At 42.0% G+C, this 21,937-nt stretch overlaps 2 protein-coding genes across 2 annotated transcripts in view; both read right to left on the reverse strand.

Annotated features, from left to right (window-relative positions):
- Positions 1-18,630, reverse strand: part of LOC116542898 (ATP-binding cassette sub-family A member 17-like) — a 119,479-nt gene extending 100,849 nt beyond the window's left edge. Inside the window, exons 1-4 of the mRNA XM_032268088.1 lie at positions 18,577-18,630; positions 5,712-5,888; positions 4,113-4,275; positions 1,284-1,543 (exon numbers count right to left, since the gene is read on the reverse strand). Coding sequence (XP_032123979.1) covers positions 1,284-1,543; positions 4,113-4,275; positions 5,712-5,888; positions 18,577-18,630 — 654 coding nt within the window. The remainder of the gene's footprint in view (positions 1-1,283; positions 1,544-4,112; positions 4,276-5,711; positions 5,889-18,576) is intronic.
- The window catches only part of LOC116542899, an 18,423-nt gene continuing 13,969 nt past the window's right edge, over positions 17,484-21,937 (reverse strand). Inside the window, exon 2 of the mRNA XM_032268090.1 lies at positions 17,484-18,658. The gene's annotated coding sequence lies outside the window, so the exon portion shown is untranslated. The remainder of the gene's footprint in view (positions 18,659-21,937) is intronic.

Here is a 21,937-nt window from a genome sequence, read left to right on the forward strand (position 1 = left end):
CAAAAGCATTAATACCTTCCCTGGGCCCAAGTGGATGAGAAGAAAGAGGTTACTAGAATTCAGAATGGGAGAGTCTTGTAGAGCAAGACATCTTGAGAGAACAGGGACCTTCAGTTAAGGAACAAGCTGAACCCAAAATTGTGGGGAATGCTCCCGTGTGAAGCCCCCCCAGTGTTGGGCCTCACTGTGCATGAGCTTGATCCCAGACAGAGTTTCCTGCTGGAGGCAGTCGAGCTATGGGGAAGTAGGAACGGAAAGAATAAGAATAACGTCAGCCTCTATTTCTGACTACAGTGACCCTGGGTAATGGATGTGTGTGCTCTTTTGGTTCCTGTTGAGGAGTGGGTTTTATGACTCTGTTTACCAAGTTAAGTATAGCCTTTTGAGGACCAGATGACATTCCTATACTCAGATAAAGATTTATGGCTTAGCCTGTGACATTTCTAGATTGTCATCCTTGTGACCACATGTTCTGTTAACAATGATAAAGTACATCACCTGCTTATCTTTTATGGCCCACGATTATGTACCCCCTCTGCTGACATTTGCTTTTTGCAACTTTCTGTTCCCCTTATTGTATAGCTTACATAATGTGCACTGACGTCAATCCTTATAATCTAAAGGTATGTATTGGAACCCTGGACACAAATAAACTTGCTGCATAGGCATTGCCTATTCAGTCCTCCAGACCCCATCTTTCTGTCTCTCTTTATTTCTGCGTACCCCCTCTTCCAGGCTGGGACCCTCTCGCTGGCCGAGACTCCCCGGAGGGCTCCCCGTCGCCCACACAAAATGACCTGTATGGATCTCTCCCTGTTGGCCTGGGGTCAACACAGGGACTTCATCCTCCTACTTCTTCCCTCTGAGGTCCCGCCAGATTCCTTGTGGGAATATGTGCTGGAATCCCTGCAGGTCAGCCTTCAGGGCATCAAGCAAGGCAGTGAATGGTGAAGGGTAGATCTCTTATCATCAGTCATTCCACAAACATTTTCACACACCTTCCTAGTGGGAGGCAGTGTGCTGGCCAAACAGGAATGACCAGGCTGGACATTCTCAGACTAAAGGCAATGATTCATGTAATGACAGAGATGGCATCACCTAGATTGCAAGCAGGTTAAAATTGTGAACAACCTTCCAAGTTCTAACCCACCCTGGAATTTACTCAGACACCTAAGCAACCTCCTACCTGCTTTGGCCTCATTCCTATTCTGGTCATTTTTCATTAGCAGCTTTCCCACACCCCTGTCCCAGGAGAGGCATACACCTGAAGTAGCTGGAATTACCTTCAGTCTTTTCTCTTTCTCCAGTACAATGGAATTGATGATGATGAGCTCAATACAGATGAAGCTGAGCATGAGGAACAGAGAAAACTCATTCTGAAGGACTAGGAAGAACCTGTCATAGATATAGGGTCCATGTGGGAATCTCTTCACAAGTACTTTGAGACTCTCAAACATGTTGGTCGTCACATTGCGAGCATGGTGCCACATAATGGCTTTATCCACAGCATGCTGTGTGGCCAGGAAGCCTTCTTTGTTGTATCCTATGAGAAAATGTGAATATCAAGAAATTAAGAAAGGTAAAGATGCAGCAACTGGTAATTCAGATGGATCATGGCTAGCCATTCATAAAGAAAGACAGTAGTAGGAAATGTATCCCTAGAGTCCTCATGTCACAGTGTGGAAGAAAGAGAGGAAGGTCACAAGGGAGACCCATGGCTAGCAGACAGTGATGCATGATCTGGAAATGGAGTAAAGGAGCCTGGGCAGGCAAAATAAAAGATGTCCAATAGCCGGGCACGGTGACTCACGCCTGTAATCCCAGCACTTTGGGAGGCCGAGGCGGGTGGATCACGAGGTCAAGAGATCAAGACCATCCTGGTCAACATGGTGAAACCCCGTCTCTACTAAAAATACAAAAAATTAGCTGGGTATGGTGGCGCATGCCTGTAATCCCAGCTGCTCAGGAGGCTGAGGCAGGAGAATTGCCTGAACCCAGGAGGCGGAGGTTGCGGTGAGCCGAGATCGCGCCATTGCACTCCAGCCTGGGTAACAAGAGCGAAACTCTTTCTCAAAAAAAAGATGTCCAATATAAGAATCTTTTGAGGCAGGGACACATCTCCTCCCGTTAGTATTCAGATGTTGGGGAAAGAGCACCTCTTCTGTAGTTTTGATCACATAGCAAGTATGAGGTAGTTAAACTCAAAGCACTTGAAAGACAGTCTTCCTGACCTGATGTGACCTATTTCTGAGGTATTACTGCTGTTGTAGTCCACGGTTTATGCTCAGTGAATTTTGCTACTAAGTCTCAAAAACAGTCCTTATCACAAGCAACACTCATTTCAATGCAGGCAGGTCCAAGAAGCACCGGGTGCCAAGTTTTAGGCGTTTGCTCTGTCAGGGGCAGTGAGACCCCATTGCATGGGAAAGAGCAAGCCAATGGAGAGTAGCCACTCAGCAAGGCTCTCCTTCACCGTCAACAGAGGGTGGCAGAGCAGAAAGTCAGCATGGCTGCCCACGGAGAGAGGACTTCAGCAGCCAGGAGTCAGGACCCGGCTTTGGGACCACATGCCAGCCCCTGGGACAAATAGGAACTCCTGGAAAAACTCCAACCTTCTGGCATTAATTTTCTGTCCACTTATCCTAAATGACAGGAAGGGAGAAGGAGCTTTTCCCAGCCTAGAAATGCAGTTAGGGAGATTCATGAGGAGGAAAGGGAGAGGGCCAGCCAGCACCACAAGGCCTGAAGAACAAGAGCTGGGAGCAGTGCAGATGGGGTTGTGAGGACAGAATAAGAATCAAGGCAAGCTCTAAAGCATCAGTCAGAGTGAATAAAATCAAAGTGAAGCATCAGTCAATGACCAGGCCGGACAGAGTTCAAGGATTCCATCAAGCAGGAACAGACTCTTTGGAGCTGCACAGGCAGGCACAGAGTCCTGAGAGTATGGATGACTATCTTCTGTTTCCTCTTCATTAAATTAAATGAAATGGATGAAATGCAAAGGACACGGTCAGTGGAGATTGTAAGGGAGGTATGTTAGATATAGATCACACAATGTGACATGTGTTGAACAGGACATGTGTTTAAAAAGATTGAATAGGGCCAGGAGTGGTGATTCACGCCCGTAATCCCAGCGCTTTGGGAGGTTGAGGTGGGTGGATCACCTGAGGTCAGGAGTTCGAGACCAGCCTGGCCAACATGGTGAAACCCTGTCTCTACTAAAAATACAAAAAAATTAGCCAGACGTGGTGGCAGGCGCCTGTAATCCCAGCTATTCAGGAGGCTGAGGCAGGAGAATTATTTGAATCACGGAGGCGAAGGTTGCAGTGAGCCAAGATCATGTCATCGCAGTCCAGCCTGGGCAACAAGAGTGAAACTCCATCCCAAAAATATAATAATAATAATAATAATAATAATAATAAATAAAAAGAATAGGAGTGGTACTTGCAAGTGGAAAAGGGCAGCCAAGAAAATCTTAAACATCCATAAAGCACAGATCATGTTTCCTCCATGATGAGAAATGTCACTGCTAAATTGGCCACACCACCCATTGGTCCCTGCACTCTTTGTTCCAGTAAAATGTTTCCATCCTTCCTTCAAACAATTCACTATTGTTACAATCAAATCAATAACTACTGTTTTTACTTACTCTAAAATGTAAGCATTTTACTGAATGCCACATTTCTAAATGTAACTCCTTCAACCTCTTCTGAAATGTTTAGCAAATGTTCTTGCAGCAAAAGCAACAAAAAAAACAGGACAAAAGTGGCTGTACTTTTTTTTCTGAGACGGAGTTTTGCTCTTGTTGCCCAGGCTGGAGTACAATGGAGTGATCTCTGCTCACTGCAGCCTTTACCTCCCAGGTTCAAGCAATTCTCCTGCCTCTGCCTATCAAGTAGCTGGGATTACAGGCATGTGCCACCATGCCTGGCTAATTTTGTATTTTTAATAGAGATGGGGTTTCTCCATGTTGGTCTGGCTGATCACAAACTCCTGACCTCAGGTGATCCGCCTGCCTCAGCCTCCCAAAGTGCTGGGATTACAGGACTGAGAAACTGAGCCTGTCCACAGACAAGCTCTCAACACACACACATACTTCGGGGCTTTCTCACCAGGACTTCTCCCATCAGAAAATGCAAATTCCCGGGGTTCTTGGCGTGGATTGGGAGGGTAAAGAAAGGATGTGCACCAGCCATACACGTCATCTTCAAAAAATATAATCTTCTCCAGGAAAAAATTCTTCTGAATGTAACTGAAGCGCAAACTATACTTAACCTACAAAGAACAAAGAGAAAACAAATTCGGTTATAAAATCCTGAAACTCAGCAAAGGCACAGGACAGAGCAAAGCTGTGCTTGATGTCAGCTGTAACGGGGGCCCACATTAGCAGGTGTCCCTTCGGGGAGCATGCTACAACAGTGGTCTTCCCTGTGTACTCTGGAAATTGTCTGTGCTGCCAGCCTGGGAAGCACACAGCTGCTCCTGAGCCCCCTTCAGGAATGGTATGCTGCATAACAATCAACAGCAAGGGCTCTGGAGTCAGATCACCCAGATTCTAACCCCAAATCTCCTAAGGAACAGCCTTGTCACCTTGGGCAAATTACTTAATCTTCATTCCTGTTTCCACATCAGTAAAATGGGGATGATGTTAACACCTACCTCATAGGCCACAGTAGGATCGAGCCAGATGGTACCTGTGATTTGCCTAGCATTAATAAATGCTTGAAAAACATTGTTGGTTATTTTACTAACATATCTCTCGCCATCTATCAGTAGTCCATACAAGTTCTAACAATTAGGCTGGGCGTGGTGGCTCACACTTGTAATCCCAGCACTTTGGGAGGCCAAGGTGGGCAGATCATGAGGTCAGGAGATCGAGACCATCCTGGCCAACATGGTAAAACCTCATCTCTAGTAAAAATAAAAAAAAATTAACCGGGCATGGTGACACACCCCTGTAGTCACAGCTACTCGAGAGGCTGAGGCAGGGGAATCACTTTAATCCCCGGGGTGGAGGTTGCAGTGAGCTGAGATCACGCCACTGCACTCCAGCCCTGTCGATACACACACACACAATAGTTCTAACAATTAATCATCAGATACACTGTACAGCACAAAAGCTATACATGAGTGGTTTTCCCTTCCCAGAACATAAACCAAATAGTCCCATGTTTACAACATTAACTTTTCCTTAAACAAACTCACACTCATACCATATCTTTATTCATGAGATTACTAGTAATGACAACAATAATCCTTCAGGAAAGTTATTCTGTTCTAGGCTTTGTTCTAAGCACTTAATAGGCATAAAACTCATTTAGTCCTCACAACAATAAGGACACCGAGGACCAGAAATGTTGATAACTTTCCCAAGGTTACATAGCTAGTGAGTTGCAGGACTGGGACTCAAGTCTGTGGAGCCTCATGTTGTAGTCTGCTTCTGTCACCAAGCAGATTAATATATCCCACCCTGAACCCCCAGGATAAAGGCTTGCTCAGAACAAGTCTTCTAAAGAATTTGAAAACTGGAAGGAACCTCAAAGTCTAGGTTGTAAGACATGAAACACAGGAGCCTTTGTTTATCTCCTCTGACAACAGGATGACAAAGCTGCCACAGAGGAAAGCAGGGGACAGGTCAGCCAACAACACTGCAGAAGGAACACAGGCTCAAGCCTGGGTAGCACAGCACGACTGTTAAAGAATGTTCTTACCGCAAGAGGCAAAGATCCACTGCTGTCATTGAAGCTGTGGTCAAAAACAATTCCAGCCAACATGTAGTAAGCTTTTTCATCATCAATTATGTAACGTTCAAACAAAGGCACTGAAGGATAGCCTATAACTACAAAGAGAAAAATCCCATCAGTGAGTTGTTGGTGTGAAGGCAAAGACTACCCAGCTGCCTGCTCTCTACCTAAGGAGACTGAAGATTGACAGCTGACTGCACCATTCACTCAAGAATTTGTTCTGCAAATACACCAGCAGAGACAGAAAATAAGGGCGCTTCTTTGGCTAGAGTCACAGAGGGAGCACACTGGCTCTGCCAAACCACTGGGGAAGAAAAAAAAAAAGAAAAGAAGGGAGCTAAGTTAGGGAACATGACTCTTGTTATTTCAAGTTAGAACTTTAACAGAAGTCTGTAGACCTAGGAACTGCTAGCAACTATCTTGGAGCATCAAGAAAGTAATGCTGAGAAGGAAGAGAGAATTTAAGTGCTGACAACATGACTTGAGACCTGGATCAAGCCTTTTGGTTTTTTATTAAAGAATGAGTTTGTTCTTGTAGGAAGTTTAAGTTCAGTTTCATCCTTTCAAGGCTTGTTTCTAGCCTAAGATTTACATGTTGATTATTTTATTTTTCATTTCTAGAAGTTTTATAGTTCCTTATCTTTTTCCCAAATCTGCTAGGTGGCTCTTTATAGTGACATGTTACATATAAAGCTTTTCACGTTAACTTTTATTTCTTCAAACCAGGTAAACACAGTGATTTTATAACATGAGACTAATAATTCCATTATCTGCTGTTATACTGATAATGATCCTTGGTGTCCTGTTTCCTAGTGTGTTTGCCCACTGACCTTGATACTCTTCTGATGAATATTCTTTGAGATACAGAATGAAGGTACATTCCTCCGGGGAAAATACACATTGGCATCTATCAGTCTGAATCCCACTGTCCCACTTCACAGTTTGAAGGGCTTCTCTTTTCTTTCCTCCCTTCCTTCCTTCTTTCTTTCCTTTCTTCCCTTCCCCACCCTCCCTTCCCTCCTTCCCTTCCCCCCACTCCTCTGATCTCAGCTCACTGCCACCTCCGCCTCCCAAGTTCAAGCAATTCTCATGCCTCAGCCTCCCAAGTAGCTGGGATTACAGGTACCCAACTCATGCCCGGTGAATTTTTGTATTTTTAGTAGAGATGGGGTTTCACCATGTTGGCCAGGCTGGTCTCAAACTCCTGACCTCAAGTGATCTGCCCAAATTGTTGGGATTATAGGCGTAAGCCACTGTGCCCAGCCTTTTTATTCTTTGTTACACTGTTCGGAATTTTCAACACAAAGACTTTATTTGTTGTAAATTTTAAGGCTTCAAAAAAATTTTTTAATCCCCCCAAAAATACATCCCAATACATTAAAGAATTCTTCTGGTAAGTGGGAGCTGGGATCAAAAAAAATTTTTTTTTTGAAACAGTCTTCCTCTGTTGCAGGCTGGAGTGCAGTGGCATGATCTCTGCTCACTGCAACCTCTACCTCCCGGGTTCAAGTGATTCCAGTGCCTCAGCCTCCAGAGTAGCTGGGATTACAGGTGGACATCATCATGCCCAGCTAATTTTTTGTATTTTTAGTAGATAAGGTATTTCACCATGTTGCCCAGGCTGGACTTAAACTTCTGAGCTCAGGCGATTTGCCTGCCTCAGCCTCCCAAAGTGTTAGGATTATGGGCTTCAGCCATGGCAGCCAGCAGAAAACGTTTTAAAAACTGTATAGTTTCATATTATCACTTTTGTAATAGGCAGAAAGGGAGGAAAGGAAGGCAGAAAGCTGTTTAGAGGACAAGAAGTGAGCAAACAAGATTGAAATGGAAGCCAGGTGCAGTGGCTCATGCCTGCGATCCCAGCACTTAGGAAGGCCAAGGCAGGCAGATCACTTGAGTTCAGGAGTTCAAGACCAGCCTGGCCAACACAGTGAAACTCCATCTCTACCAAAAAATACGGAACAATTAACTGGGTAATGTAGCATGTGCCTGTAATCCAAGCTACTCAGGAGGCTGAACAGGGAGAACTGCTTGAACCCAGGAGGCAGAGGTTGCAACGAGCTGACATCATGACACAGCACTCCAGCCTGGGCAACAGAGCAAGACTCCATCTCAAAAAAAAAAAAAAAAAAAAAAAAAAGACTGAAATGGAGACAGTAGGAAGGAATGGAAGACAAGAAGACAACACTAACACTATCCCAGGATTCAAAGGAGGAGATAATTCCATGGATGCAGTAGTTAAAATCATTCTTGTTATAGTGAGGACAAACAGAATGAGGACTAGAAATAAGCTACTAAATTTGGCAATTAGCAAGTCATTAATGAAGTTTTAGCAAATACTGGCATAGTACTGAGGGCTGAATAAGAGTTAAAATGAGTGATAAGTAATAAACTTTCCAGACATTTATCAAGTTAAATTACCTGAGGAAAGATCTTAAAGACAGAATAGGAAATGTTTTCCGTTAAAGTGAAGGTGACTGAGGCTCATTTGAAAGTGAGGGGGAAAATCAAGCCCAGGTGGAAATATTTCTCCAGAGGGAGGAGTAGCTGATTAAGAAAGGCCCAGCAGGAGCAGGAGGGCTTCTAAATGATCACCTCTAACTCCAAAATTTATCTTGAATTTAACTACCTATCTCCATCTTTGTAGTTCAAACTATCACTATCTTTTTCCTCCTGAATTTCTGAAAATACTACTCCCTTCCAATCACACTTTCAGAGAATAGCCAGATAAATTTCATTTAAAACAAATTACATCATATAACTTCTATTTTTAAAATCTGTTCAATGGCTGCCTTTTGCATATGAAAGAAAATCCAAATACTTTAACAATTGTAAGGGTTAACTTTTTAAATATATTTTATTTTTCTCATTTAATTTCATTTTTCTATGGACTTTTTGAAGGCTCTGAGTAATGTGGCTTCTACTGATTTTTGAATCCTCATCTCAAACCACTCTCTCAAAGTACTTTAGGCTGGCTGGCTTAATTTTAGATCTTTGGATACCTGAGTATTAGTATTTACTACCTCAGGGCTTTGCTAATTGCTGCCCCCTCCACCTGGATAGCCCCTTATTCCTGAAACCCAGCACCATCCTGCTTTACATGGCTTGTTCTTTTTCATTTGTGTCTTAACTAACCTATCCCCTCCCCAGAGGTGACTTGTGTTTTTTTAAATTTCATAATCTCATAAGGTAACTAAATTAGAATATGTAGTATTTTAGGTTACTAGAAAACCATGAAGCACAATTTTTTTTTTTTATTGAGACAGTCTTGCTCTGTCACCCAGGCTGTAGTGCAATGGCACAATCTGAGATCACTGCAACCTCCACCTCCTGGGTTCAAGCATTCTCCTGCCTCAGCCTCCCAGGTAGCAGGAACTACAGCCATGCACCACACCCAGCTGATTTTTTTTGTTTTTTTGTATTTTTAGTAGAGATGGGATTTCACCATGCTGGACAGGCTGGTCACGAACTCCTGACCTCAAGTGATCCACCTGCCTTGGCCTCCCAAAGTGCTAGGATTACAGACTTGAGTCACCACACCTGGTCAAAGCACAAGTTTCAAAACATATTCCTGACATATTCCTCCACATTTTACCACTGAGGGCTTTTTTTTTTTTTTTTTTAGAGACAGGGTCTTGTTTGTTCTGTTGCCTAGGCTGGAGTGCAGTGATGCAGTCATAGCTCACTGTAACCTCTAACTTGTAGGCCCAAGAGATCCTTCCACCTCAGCATCCCAAGTAGCTGGGACTACAGGCATCAACTACCACACCTGGCTAATTTTTTTTTTTTTTGGTAGAGATGGGGTTATGCTATGTTTCCCAGGCTGGTCTCAAACTCCTGGAACTGAAAGCCTTTGATAGAATTATCACCGAATTATCACCACTGAGTGGTACTGCAGCTTAGAGAGAAAAATATCTATTAACTTTATGCTCTGTGTATTATTGGAATACTTTTACAGTAGCATGTAGAACAATTATAGTAATTTAAAAAATTTATCCTATAAACTGCATATTTTGAAGAATTTTATCCACCTCATTGCATTAATGCGTTCAATAGATGTTTATCGAGTGCCTGCTATGTGCTAGGTACTACAACAGGCACAGTGATGAACAAAACGGACATGGTCCTCTGCCCTCACGGAGGGGGAGTCTAGCGGAAAAAGGCAGACAATACATAGAAAGCAAGAAAGTGAATGTGTACATAAACATTTATTAAAATACCCTTTTTAATAGAAAGTATAAAACAAGATTCTGTGAGAGAGAATAAGGCAGAGGTAAGAAACCTAAAATTGATTTGTCTTCCTAGGCATCAGTTCAGCTGAAACCTGAAGACTAAGAGGTAGCAACGCACAGGGAGGGCTGGGGCGAAGCACTTTCAGAAGGCACAGCTGGTGCAAAGGCCCTGTGGGGAGAGAACCTCAAGTAGCTGCTTTCTAGGAAGTAAAAGACCAACATGACCAGTACGTGGGAGCACGGAAAAGAGCCAAACTAAGACTGGGAAAAAAGCATGATCAGAACCTGGAGAAGAGTCAGTTTTCTCCCAGGACAATGGGAAGCTACTGAAGGGGTTTAAGCTGGAGACTAAGCTGGATCCTACTGAGCTTTTGAAGATCTTTCTGCCTCCACATGGAGATTGGATTAGAATGGGACAAGAGAAGCAGAGACCAATGAAAAAGTTAGAAATGGTTGGGCGCAGTGGCTCACACCTGTAATCCCAGCACTTTGGAAGGCCAAGACGGGTGGATCACAAGGTCAAGAGATCGAGACCATCCTGGCCAACATGGTGAAACCTGATCTCTACTAAAAACAAAAAAATTAGCTGGGCATGGTGGCATGCACCTGTTGTCCCAGCTACTCGGGAGGCTGAGGCAGAAGAATCGCTTGAAGCCAGGAGGCAAGGGTTGCAGTGAGCCGAGATCATGTCACTGTACTCCAGCCTGGTGACAGAGCGAGACTCCATCTCAGCAACAACAACAAAAAAGAGAAGCTATTTTAGAACCTCTGAATGTCTTCTATGTTTTATTAGTCAGAGACATATAATTGTCAATCAGACCTTTGGATTAATATGAGACAACAGGTGTCATGACAGTTAAAAACAAATACTTTTTAAAAAAATTATTTATTGCATTTTAGGTTTTGGGGTACAAGTGAATAATATGTAACACTGTTGCATAGGTACATACATGGCAGTGTGGTTTGCTGGCTTCCTCCCCCACCTATATCTGGCATTTCTTCCCATGTTATCCATCCCTAGCCCCACACCCCCTGCTGTCCCTCCCCTATTTCTCCCCCACAGACCCCAGTGGGTGATGCTCCCCTCCCTGTGTCCATGTGTTCTCAATGTTCAACACCTACCTATGAGTGAGAACATGCAGTGTTTGATTTTCTGTTCTTGTGTCAGTTTGCTGAGAATGACGGTTTCCAGGTTCATCCATGTCCCTACAAAGGACACGAACTCATCGTTTTTTATGGCTGCACAGTATTCCATGGTGTATATGTGCCACATTTTCTCTGTCCATTCTATCATTGATGGGCATTTGGGTTGGTTCCAAGTCTTTGCTATTGTAAATGTACCACAATGAACATTCGTGTGCATGTATCCATATAATAGAACAATTTATAATCCTTTGGATATATACCCAGTAATGAGATTGCTGGGTCAAATGGAATTTCTATTTCTAGGTCCTTGAGGAATTGCCACGCTGTCTTCCACAATGGTTGAACTAATTTACACTCCCACCAACAGTGTAAAAGTGTTCCTATTTCTCCACATCCTCTCCAGCATCTGTTGTCTCCCGATTTTTTAATGATCACCATTCTAACTGGCATGACATGGTAGCTCAATGTAGTTTTGATTTGCATTTCTCTAATGACCAGTGATGATGAGCAGTTTTTCGTGTTCGTTGGCCTCATATATGTCTTATTTTGAAAAGTGTCTGTTCATATCCTTTGCCCACTTTTGAATGGGCTTATTTCTTGTAAATCTGTTTTAGTTCTTTGTAGATTCTGGATATTAGCCCTTTGTCAGATGGGTAGATTGCAAAAATTTTTTCCCATTCTGTTGGTTGCCAATTCACTCTAATGACTGTTTCCTTTGCTGTGCAGAATCTGTGGAGTTTGATTAGGTCCTATTTGTCTATTTTGGCTTTTGTTGTCAATGCTTTTGGTGTTTTAGTCATGAAGTCCTTGCCTATGCCTATGTCCTGAATGTTTTTTTTTGTTTTTTTTTTTTTTGCCTAGATTTTCTTCTAGGGTTTTTATGGTGTTAGGTTTTATGTTTAAGTCTTTAATCCATCTGGAGTTAATTTTAGTGTAAGGTGTCAGGAAGGGGTCCAGTTTCTGCTTTCTGCACATGGCTAGCCAGTTTTCCCAACACCATTTATTAAACAGGGAATCCTTTCCCCATTGCTTGTTTTTGTCAGGTTTGTCAAAGATCAGATGGTTGTAGATGTGTGGTGTTGCCTCTGAGGCTTCCATTGGTCTATCTCTCTGTTTTGGTAACAGTACCATGCTGTTTTGATTACTGTAGCCTTGTAGTATAGTTTGAAGTCAGGTAGTGTGATGCCTCCAGCTTTGTCCTTTTTGCTTAGAATTGACTTGGCTATGCAGGCTCTCTTTTGGTTCCATATGAAGTTTAAGGTGGTTTTTTCCAGTTCAGTGAAGAAGGTCATTGGTAGCTTGATGGGGATAGCATTGAATCTGTAAATTACTTTGGGTAGTATGGCCATTTTCACAATATTGATTCTTCCTAACTATGAGCATGGAATGTTTCTCCATCCATCTGTTTGTGTCCTCTCTTATTTCGTTGAGCAGTGTTTTGTAGTTCTCCTTGAAGAGGTCCTTTACATTCTTTGTTAGTTGTATTCCTAGGTATTTTATTCTCTTTGTAGCAATTGTGAATGGCAGTTTGTTCTTGATTTGGCTCTCTTTAAGTCTGTTATTGGTGTATAGGAATGCCTGTGATTTTTGCACATTGATTTTGTATCCCGAGACTTTGCTGAAGTTGCTTATCAGTTTCAGGAGATTTGGGGCTGAACAAGGGGTCTTCTGAATATATAATCATGTAGTCTGCAAATAAAGACAATCTGACTTCCTCCTTTCTAACTGAATACCCTTTATTTCTTTTTCTTGCCTGATTGCTCTGGCTAGAACTTCCAATACTATATTGAATAGGAATAGTGAGAGAGGGCATCCCTGTCTAGTGCCAGATTTCAAAGGGAAAGCTTCCAGTTTTTGCCCATTCAGTATGATATTGACTGTGGGTTTGTCATAAATAGCTTTCATTATTTTGAGATATGTTCCATCAATACCTAGTTTATTGAGGGTTTTTAGCATAAAGCGCTGTTGAATTTTGTCAAAGGCCTTCTCTGCATCTATTGAGATAATCATGTGGTTTTTGTCTTTGGTTCTGTTGATGTGGTGGATTACGTTTATAGACTTGCATATGTTGTACCAGCCTTGCATCCCTGAAATGAAGCCTACTTGATTATGGTGGGTAAGCTTTTTTGATGTGCTGTTGCAATTGATTTGCCAGTATCGAAGATTTTTACATCTATGTTCATCATGAATATTGGCCTGAAGTTTTATTTTCTTGTTGAGTCTCTGCCGGGTTTGGTATCAAGATGATGTTGGTCTCATAAAATGATTTGGGAAGGATTCCCTCTTTTTTGATTGTTTGGAATAGTTTCAGAAGGAATGGAACCAGCTTCTCTTTGTATGTGTGGTAGAATTCGGCTGTGAACCCATTTGGACGTGGGCTTTTTTTGGTTGGTAGGCTGTCGATTGCTGCCTCAACTTCAGCCCTTGTTATTGGTCTATTCACGGTTTTGACTTCTTCCTGGTTTAGGCTTGGGAGGATGCACATGTGCAGGAATTTATCCACTTCTTCCAGGTTTACTAGTTTACGTGCATAGAGTTGTTTGTAATAATCTCTGATGATGGTTTGTATTTCTGTGGAATCTATGGTGATATCCCTTTATTGTTTTTTATTGCATCTATTTGATTATTCTCCCTTTTCTTTTTTATTAATCTGGCTAGTAATCTATTTTGTTGATCTTTTCAAAAAAACAGCTCCTGGATTTATTAATATTTTGAAGGGTTTTTTGTGTCTCCTTCAATTCTGCTCTGATCTTATTTATTTCTTGTCTTCTGCTAGGTTTTGAATTTTTTTGATCTTGCTGCTCTAGCACTTTCAGTTTTGACAATAGGGTGTCAATTTTAGATCTTTTCTTGCTTCTCATGTGGGCATTTATTGCTATATATTCTCCTCTAGACACTGCTTTAAATGTGTCCCAGGAATCCTGGTATGTTGGGTCTTCATTCTCGTTGGTTTCAAATAACATCTTTATTTCTGCCTTCATTTCATTGTTTATCCAGTCAACATTCAAGAGCCAGTTGTTCAGTTTTCATGAAGCTGTGTGGTTCTGAGTTAGTTTCTGAATTCTGCGTTCTAACTTGATTGCACTGTGGTCTGACAGACTGTTATGATTTCTGTTCTTTTACATTTGCTGAGGAGTTATTTACTTCCAATTATGTGGTCAATTTTAGAGTAGGTGTGATGTGGTGCTGAGAAGAATGTATATTCTGAGGATTTGGGGTGGAGAGTTCTGTAAATATTTATTAGGTTTGCTTGGTCCACATCTAAGTTCAACTCCTTGATATCCTTGTTAATTTTCTGTCTCGTTGATCTAATATTGACAGTGGAGTGTTAAACTCTCCCACTATTATTGTGTGGGAGTCTAAGTCTCTTTGTAAGTCATTAAGAACTTGCTTTATGTATCTGGGTGCTCCTGTATTGGGTGTGTATATATTTAGGATCAGCTCTTTTTGTTACATTGATCCATTTACCATTATGTAATGTCCTTCTTTGTCTCTTTTGATCTTTGTTGGTTTAAAGTCTATTTTATCAGAAACTAGGATTGCAACTCCTGCGTTTTCTTTGCTCTCCATTTGCTTGGTAAATCTTCCTCCATCCCTTTATTTTGAGGCTTTATGTATCTTGCATGAGAGATGGGTTTGCTGGATACAGCATACCAATGGGTTTTGGCTTTTTATCCAATTTGCCAGTCTGTGTCTTTCGATTGGGGCATTTAGCCCATTTACATTTAGGGTTATTGTTATGTGTGAATTTGATCCTGCCATTTTGATGCTAGCTGGCTGTTTTGCCCATTAGTTGACGCAGTTCCTTCATTGTGTTGATCCTCTTTACCATTTGGTATGTTTCTGGAGTTGCTGGTACTGGTTGTCCCTTTCTATATTTAGCGCTTCTTTCAGGAGCTCTTGTAAAGCAGGCCTGGTGGTGATGAAATCTCTGAGTAATTGCTTGTTTGTAAAGGATTTTATTTCTCCCTCACTTATGAAGCTTAGTTTGGCTGGCTATGAAATTCTGGGTTGAAAGTTTTTGTCTTTAAGGATGTTGAATATTGGCCCCCACTCTCTTCTGGCTTATACGGTTTCTGCTGAGAGATCTGCTGAGAGTCTGATGGGCTTCCCCTTGTGTGTAACCCGACCTTTGTCTCTGGCTGCCCTTAGTATTTTCTCCTCCATTTCAACCCTGGTGAATCTGAAGATTATGTGCCTTGGGGTTACTCTTCTTGAGGAGTACCTTTGTGGTGTTCTCTGTATTTCCTGGACTTGAATATTGGCCTGCCTTGCTAGGTTGGGGAAGTTTTCCTAGAAAATATCTTGAAGAGTATTTTCCAGCTTGGATTCATTCTCTCTGTCACATTCAGGTACACCTACCAAACGTAAATTAGATCTTTTCATATAGTCCCATATTTCTTGGAGACTTTGCTCATTTCTTTTTACCCTTTTTTCTCTAATCTTGCCTTCTCATTTTATTTCAGTGAGTTGATCTTTGACCTCTGATATCCCTTCTTCTGCTTGGTCAATTCAGTACTGAAAACTTGTGTACACTTCATGAAGTTCTCATGTTGTGTTTTTCAGCTCCATCGTTTCATTTATATTCCTCTCTAAGCTGTTTATTCTTGTTAGCATTTTATCAAACATTTTTTCAATGTTCTTAGTTTCTTTGCACTGGGTTAGAACATGTTCTTTTAGCTCACAGAAGTTTCTTATTACCCACCTTCTGAAGCCTGTTCTGTCAATTCATCAGACTCATTCTCCATCCAGCCTTGTTCCCTTGCTGGTGAGGAGTTGTGATCCCCTGGAAGAGGAGAGGCATTCTGATTTTCGGTGTTTTCATCCTTTTTGCACTGGTTTCTTCCCAACTTTGTGGATTTATTTACCTGTGGTCTTTGTAGTTGTTAACTTTCAGATGTGGTCTCTGAGTGGACGTCCTGTTTGTTGATTATGAAGTTATTTCTTTCTGTTTCTTAGTTTTCCTTCTAACAGTCAGGCTCCTCTGCTGTAGGACTGCTGGAGGTCCACTCCAGGCCATGCTTGCCTGGTGATCACCTGTAGTGGCTGCAGAACAGTAAGGGTTGCTGCCAGGTTCTTCTTCCGCTACCTTTGTCCCAAAAGGATACCTGCCAGATGTCAGTCTGAGCTCTCCTTTATGAGGTGACTCTTTGAATATACGGGGGGTCAGGGAGCTGCTTGAGGAGACAATCTGTCCTTCATAGGTGCTCAAGTGTGAGCAGTGAGCTCTGTTCTTTCATTCAGAGCTGCTGCACAGGTACATTTAAGTCTGCTGCAGCAGAACTCATAAACACCTTTTTTCCCCCGGGTGCTCTGTCCAAGGAAGGTAGAGCTTTATTTATAAGTTTCTGTCATGCTGCTGCCTGTTTTCAGGGCTGCCCTGCCCAGCAAGGAGGTAGCCTAGTCACAGTCTGCCTGCAGAGGCTTTGCCGAGCTGCTGTAGGCTCCGCCGAGCTGCTATGCGAACTCCCCTGCAGTCCTGTTTATAGGGGTATAGTTAGGACTGCCTCAGCAATGGTGGCCCACCTCTGTAATGGTGGACTCTCTCTCTAATGGCAGACTGCCTCAGCAATGGCGGGCCGCCTCGGCAATGGCAGACTACCTCAGTAGTGGTGGACTGCCTTGGTAATGGCAGATGCTCCTCCCCCACAGAGCTGGACCATCCCGGGTTCAGCTGTGCTTGCTGTGAAACTCTCAATCCAGAGCGTTTCAGATTGCTGTTTTTGTGGGGGTGTGACCGGCCGACCCTGATCACCTGGCTCCCTGCCTCAGACCCCCCTTTTTGTTTTCAGTTGAACAGGCAACTCCGTCTCCCAGGCGTCCCAGTCAACAGTTGAAATGGCACTGGGATTTGTGTGATTTCTTGTGCGTAGACCCACTGCGCTCACTGAAACAGCCACTGGAAGCTCATGGCACTTTTTCATTGGAGAATCTCCTGGCCTAGCTCCCTGTGTCAGTCTCCTTTCAGTTGAACGGGGGACTCTTGCCTCCCAGGTGTTCCAGTTGCCAGTTGAAAAGGCGCCCGGATTTGTGTGAGATTTTGTGCAGAGACCCACTGCAATAGCTGAGACAGCCGCACAGGGGGTTCGTGGTGCTTTTTCACCCAGGAATCCCCTGACCTGTTTCCCTGTTTCAGTCCCCTTTTTTTCAGTTGAATGGGTGACTCTTGTCTCCCAGGCATTCCAGTCGCCTGTTGAAAAGGCACCTGGATCTGTGTGATTTCCTGAGTGATGACCCACTGCACCGGCTGAAACAGCCACGCTGGAGATTCGTGGCACTTTTTCATCTGGGAATCTCCTGGTCTAGCTCCCTGCTTCAGTCCCCTTTTTATCAATTGAACAGGTGACTCTGTCTCCCAGGTGCTCCAATTGCCAGTTAAAATGGCACCTGCACTTGTGTATTTTGTGCAGAGACCTGCCGTGCTGGCCAAAAGAGCTGCACTGGTGACCCGTGGGACTCCTCCACCCGGGAATCTCCTGGTCTGTGGGCAATAAAAATCCATCTGGAAATGTGGTGTCCACTCACCCTCTGCGCTCTCGCTGGGAGCTGCAATCCTGAGTTGCTCCTAATTGGCCATCTTGAATCCCTCCATCAAAAACAAATACTTAACATTTCAATTAGCCTTGAAGTCTTCTCACATATATAGACAAGACTCTACATGTTGTTTGAAATAATAAAAATATCTCATGGACAGCTTTTCCATAGCTACCACCTCATAGGGTCTTTAGAATCTGCAGATCTCAGATTTAAAATCACTACTGTAAGAACTCTCAGGGAAAAACTTCAAACTGTACTTTATAAAAATATCCTCCCAATCCTTACCCATCTTTATGTCTAACCTTCAAACTCAAAGGTCTGTCCCACCATTTCGACAATAGCCTTCAAAGTTTCACTCCTGGAAGGGATATAAGCTAGTTGAAATCTCTTTTTCAGAGAAAAATAATGGAAGAATTCTGGCAATGTACTGACATCAATTGGATGGTAGCTACTAGAAGGTCTTTTCATTGGAGTACTATGAAAACGAAGATACAATACAACTGCAGAAAATAGCAATGGCATCAAGATTTCAAGAATTGCTACCAGAGTCTTCTGTTTCTAAAATAAAAACAAAAACTAAATGTTAACCCAAAACAGAACACGAGTGTAAGTCGCTATGTGATAAACCCTCTTTCATTTAGAACACTTTAATTTCTTCCAACCTCCCTGCACAACACATGAAAAAGAAAGACACAGAATAAGAATTGCTTGAAACATCTCCTTTTAGCTTTTCTGTAACACCAATGGCCAAAAATCAGTAACAATGATGTCATCTTAAATAATTACATGACTCATTTGCAGAAAAGGGCCCTTTTACATGCAAAGTTCTTAATTGTTCTTTAACCCATTATTATAAACCAATTAAACATTCAATCCTTCCCAAGGACTTACATCTTCCCACAGATAACCATACCCACCTTTAAGACGAAATTCTTCCAGAGAAGAAGTTTTAACTTTCTGAACACTGCCATCTTTATAGCTGAAGAGGAGGGCTCACCACTAGTCAGGAAACAAATGAGGGGAAATGTTATGCATAGTACAAAAGTGTTAAGAGTTACTTTTTTCATCCTTGAAAACTTTCTTCTTTGGGGCTTCCAGATCATTGTGCTGGACTACTTTTCCTCCTATCATTCTAGTAATTCCTTTTCAGTCTTTTTGCTGATACTACCTCCTCTTCCCAACCTCTAAATGTACTCCAGGGCTCAGTCTGTGCTCTCCTTTGGTGATCTCACACAGCTCTTAGATTTGAATCCATCTATATGCTGATAACTTCTAAATTTGTATCTCCAGCCTAGACCTCAGCTAGAACTCTAGACCCAGATACCCAATTGCCTGCTGCCTACTTAACATTTCCATGTGTTTCATCCCAAAGTTGACATAGCCAAACTGGGCTTTCTTATTCCTGTTAAAACAGATTGTCCTACAGTATTCTTCACCTCTGTTAATACCAGTTCCATTCTTTGAGTTATACAGGATGATGATGATGATTATTATTATTATTATTATTTGAGACACAGTCTTGCTCTGTCACCCAGGCTGGAGTGTAGCAGCATGATCTCGGCTCACTGAAACCTCTGCCTCCTGGGTTCAAGCAATTCTCCTTACTTAGTCTCCTAAGTAGCTGGGAGTACAGGCATGCACCACCACGCCTGGCTAATTTTTGTATTTTCTGGTAGAGATGGGGTTTCACCATGTTGGCCAGGCTGGTCTAAAACTCCTGACCTCAAATGATTCACCCACCTCGGCCTCCCAAAGAGCTAGGATTAGTGGCATGAGCCACCTCACTAGTCCTTCTTTTTTAATGATGCAGGAAAGTAACATGTTATAGAACAAACTGATTACAAATAGTAGGTAGAGGATTACTTCAATTTTTATTTAAAAAAATATAAAATCATGAATGTGTTTATAAATAACCGGAAGGTTAGATACCAAAATATCAGTATTTCATTCTATTCAGGATTATTGTTTACTTCTTTCTCTCTCTCTCTTTCACAGCCTAAATCCAGTTAGTCAGCGAATCCTGTTGGCTCTACCTTTGAAATAGACCTAGAATTCACCACCTTTCACCACCCCTATTTTTATGGTCCCTTGCTAGAATTTCTGCAATACATTCTTTGGTGGTGTCACCACATCTGTCCTTGCCACCTTGCAATCCACTGTCCAAGCACCAGTAACAGTGACCCTGTTTGAGTCAGATCACACTTCCTCCTCTACTCAAAACTGTCTACTGGCTCATATCTCACTCCAAGTAAAAGGCTTGCCTTACAATAAACTACACAGTTTTACATGACATAGTTCCTGTTCACTTCCTCATCTCATTGTGTCTACTACTTTACTTCCTTCCTTCTCCCTGCTCCTATGTCACAGGCATAGCTGCTATTCCTAAAACACACTGAACACACTTTCACCTTGACACTCATACTCCTTTGTCAAGTACACACTTCCCTTGTGTATCAACACTGCTAGCCCCCCTACTTTTCAGATCTATCCTTCTCAATAAGGACTTTTTGACCATTCTATATAAAATTTCAATATCCCTATAGATGTCATATCAACTTTCCATGTTTATTTTCCTTCTTAGCACTTTTAAATGATTTACATGCTATTTATTTGCTTATTTAATCTGACATCCCTACTGGAATGTATGCTCTGTGTAAGCAGGAATTTTTTGTTCTGGTTTTTTTTTTTCCCCCCAACACTGAATTCCCAGACACAAGAGCAGAGGTTGCACCTGGAAGGAACTCAGTAAATATTTAATGAATGAATGAATGAAAGGGTATACAGTCTTTGTAGGGGTGTGAAGGAAGCAAAAATGATTGTGAGAAAGAAAAATACCTCAGATAGCAGGAAGTTCCTCCTATCAATCTTTTTGTATCCCAAGTGTAATATATGCTTTAATTTTTAGATACTATTATTATAACAAAAATGAGATTTTCATTTACAGAAAACATTTTACCAGAGGGGAAAACAAAGGGCATATATTTTTTCTCATGTGAAAGCACCTGTAACTTTGCACAAAAGAAATTAAAAGGCCAGGCATGGTGGTCCATGCCTGTAATCTAGCACTTTGGGGGGCCAAGGTAGGCGGATCACAAGGTCAGGAGTTCAGGACCAGCCTGGACAACATGATAAAACCCTGTCTCTACTAACAATATAAAAATTAGGCCAGGCAAAGCGGCTCACGCCTATAATCCCAGCACTTTGGGAGGCTGAGATGGGCAGATAACCTGAGGTCAGGAGTTTGAAACCAGCTTAGCCAACACAGTAAAACCATGTTTCTATTAAAAATACAAAAATTAGGCCGGGCGCAGTGGCTCACGCCTGTAATCCCAGCACTTTGGGAGGCGGAGGCGGGTGGATCATGAGGTCAAGAGATCGAGACCATCCTGGTCAACATGGTGAAACCTCGTCTCTACTAAAAATACAAAAAATTAGCTGGGCATGGTGGTGCGTGCCTGTAATCCCAGATACTCAGGAGGCTGAGGCAGGAGTATTGCTTGAGCCAGGAGTTTGAGGCTGCAGTGAGCGATCATCGCTCACTGCACTCTAGCCTGGATAACAGAGAGAAAACCTGGATAACAGAGAGAAAACCTGTCTCAAAAAAAAGAAGAAGGACAGATAGAGAAAATTAAACCCCTAAAATAAATAATCCACTAGCACATCCAGTTAATACAAAAAAAACAAACAAATACACTGTCAGACGTATTAATGAAGAATGAAAAGGAAAAAATACCTAACATAGCACAGAAAATTAAATGCTTTTTGTAACACTATGCTAATAAATTTGTCAATCTGTCTTGGATGGGTTGATGAGGAAAATAGAAGTTACTATCATAATCCAGTAAGAGACTTTTTAAAAACCTAAATATTTCTTCACATAAACTTTTTAAGAAATTGAGAAATTTGTCAGAGTCCTCCAAGCAGCGCAAGTGCAAAAACTCAAATGGGTAAGTTATTTTTAACTACAAGCAACTGGTCATTCTAATGCTATTTAAATTAATCCATAAGCAGAGTGAGAGTAAACTTCCACACACACACACACAAAAATCAGGTTAACTAATGGTGATACCCAAATCTGACAATTATAGCTTTTTAAAAAAAAAACTAAAGCCCATTTTTAGTAAAGAGAAGATGTAAAAATCCTTGCTAGCACATAGAATCTAGAAGTGCATTAATAATAAAACATGAGCAAAAGGAAATTTTATTCCAAAAATATAAGAATGATTCACTATTTTCACCACTATGATTTCTTTTTTTTTTTTTTTTTTTTTTTTTTTT

Source organism: Sapajus apella, unplaced genomic scaffold (assembly GCF_009761245.1).
Source record: "Sapajus apella isolate SASKATOON/1434 unplaced genomic scaffold, GSC_monkey_1.0 scaffold175, whole genome shotgun sequence".
Lineage (NCBI taxonomy): Eukaryota > Metazoa > Chordata > Mammalia > Primates > Cebidae > Sapajus > Sapajus apella.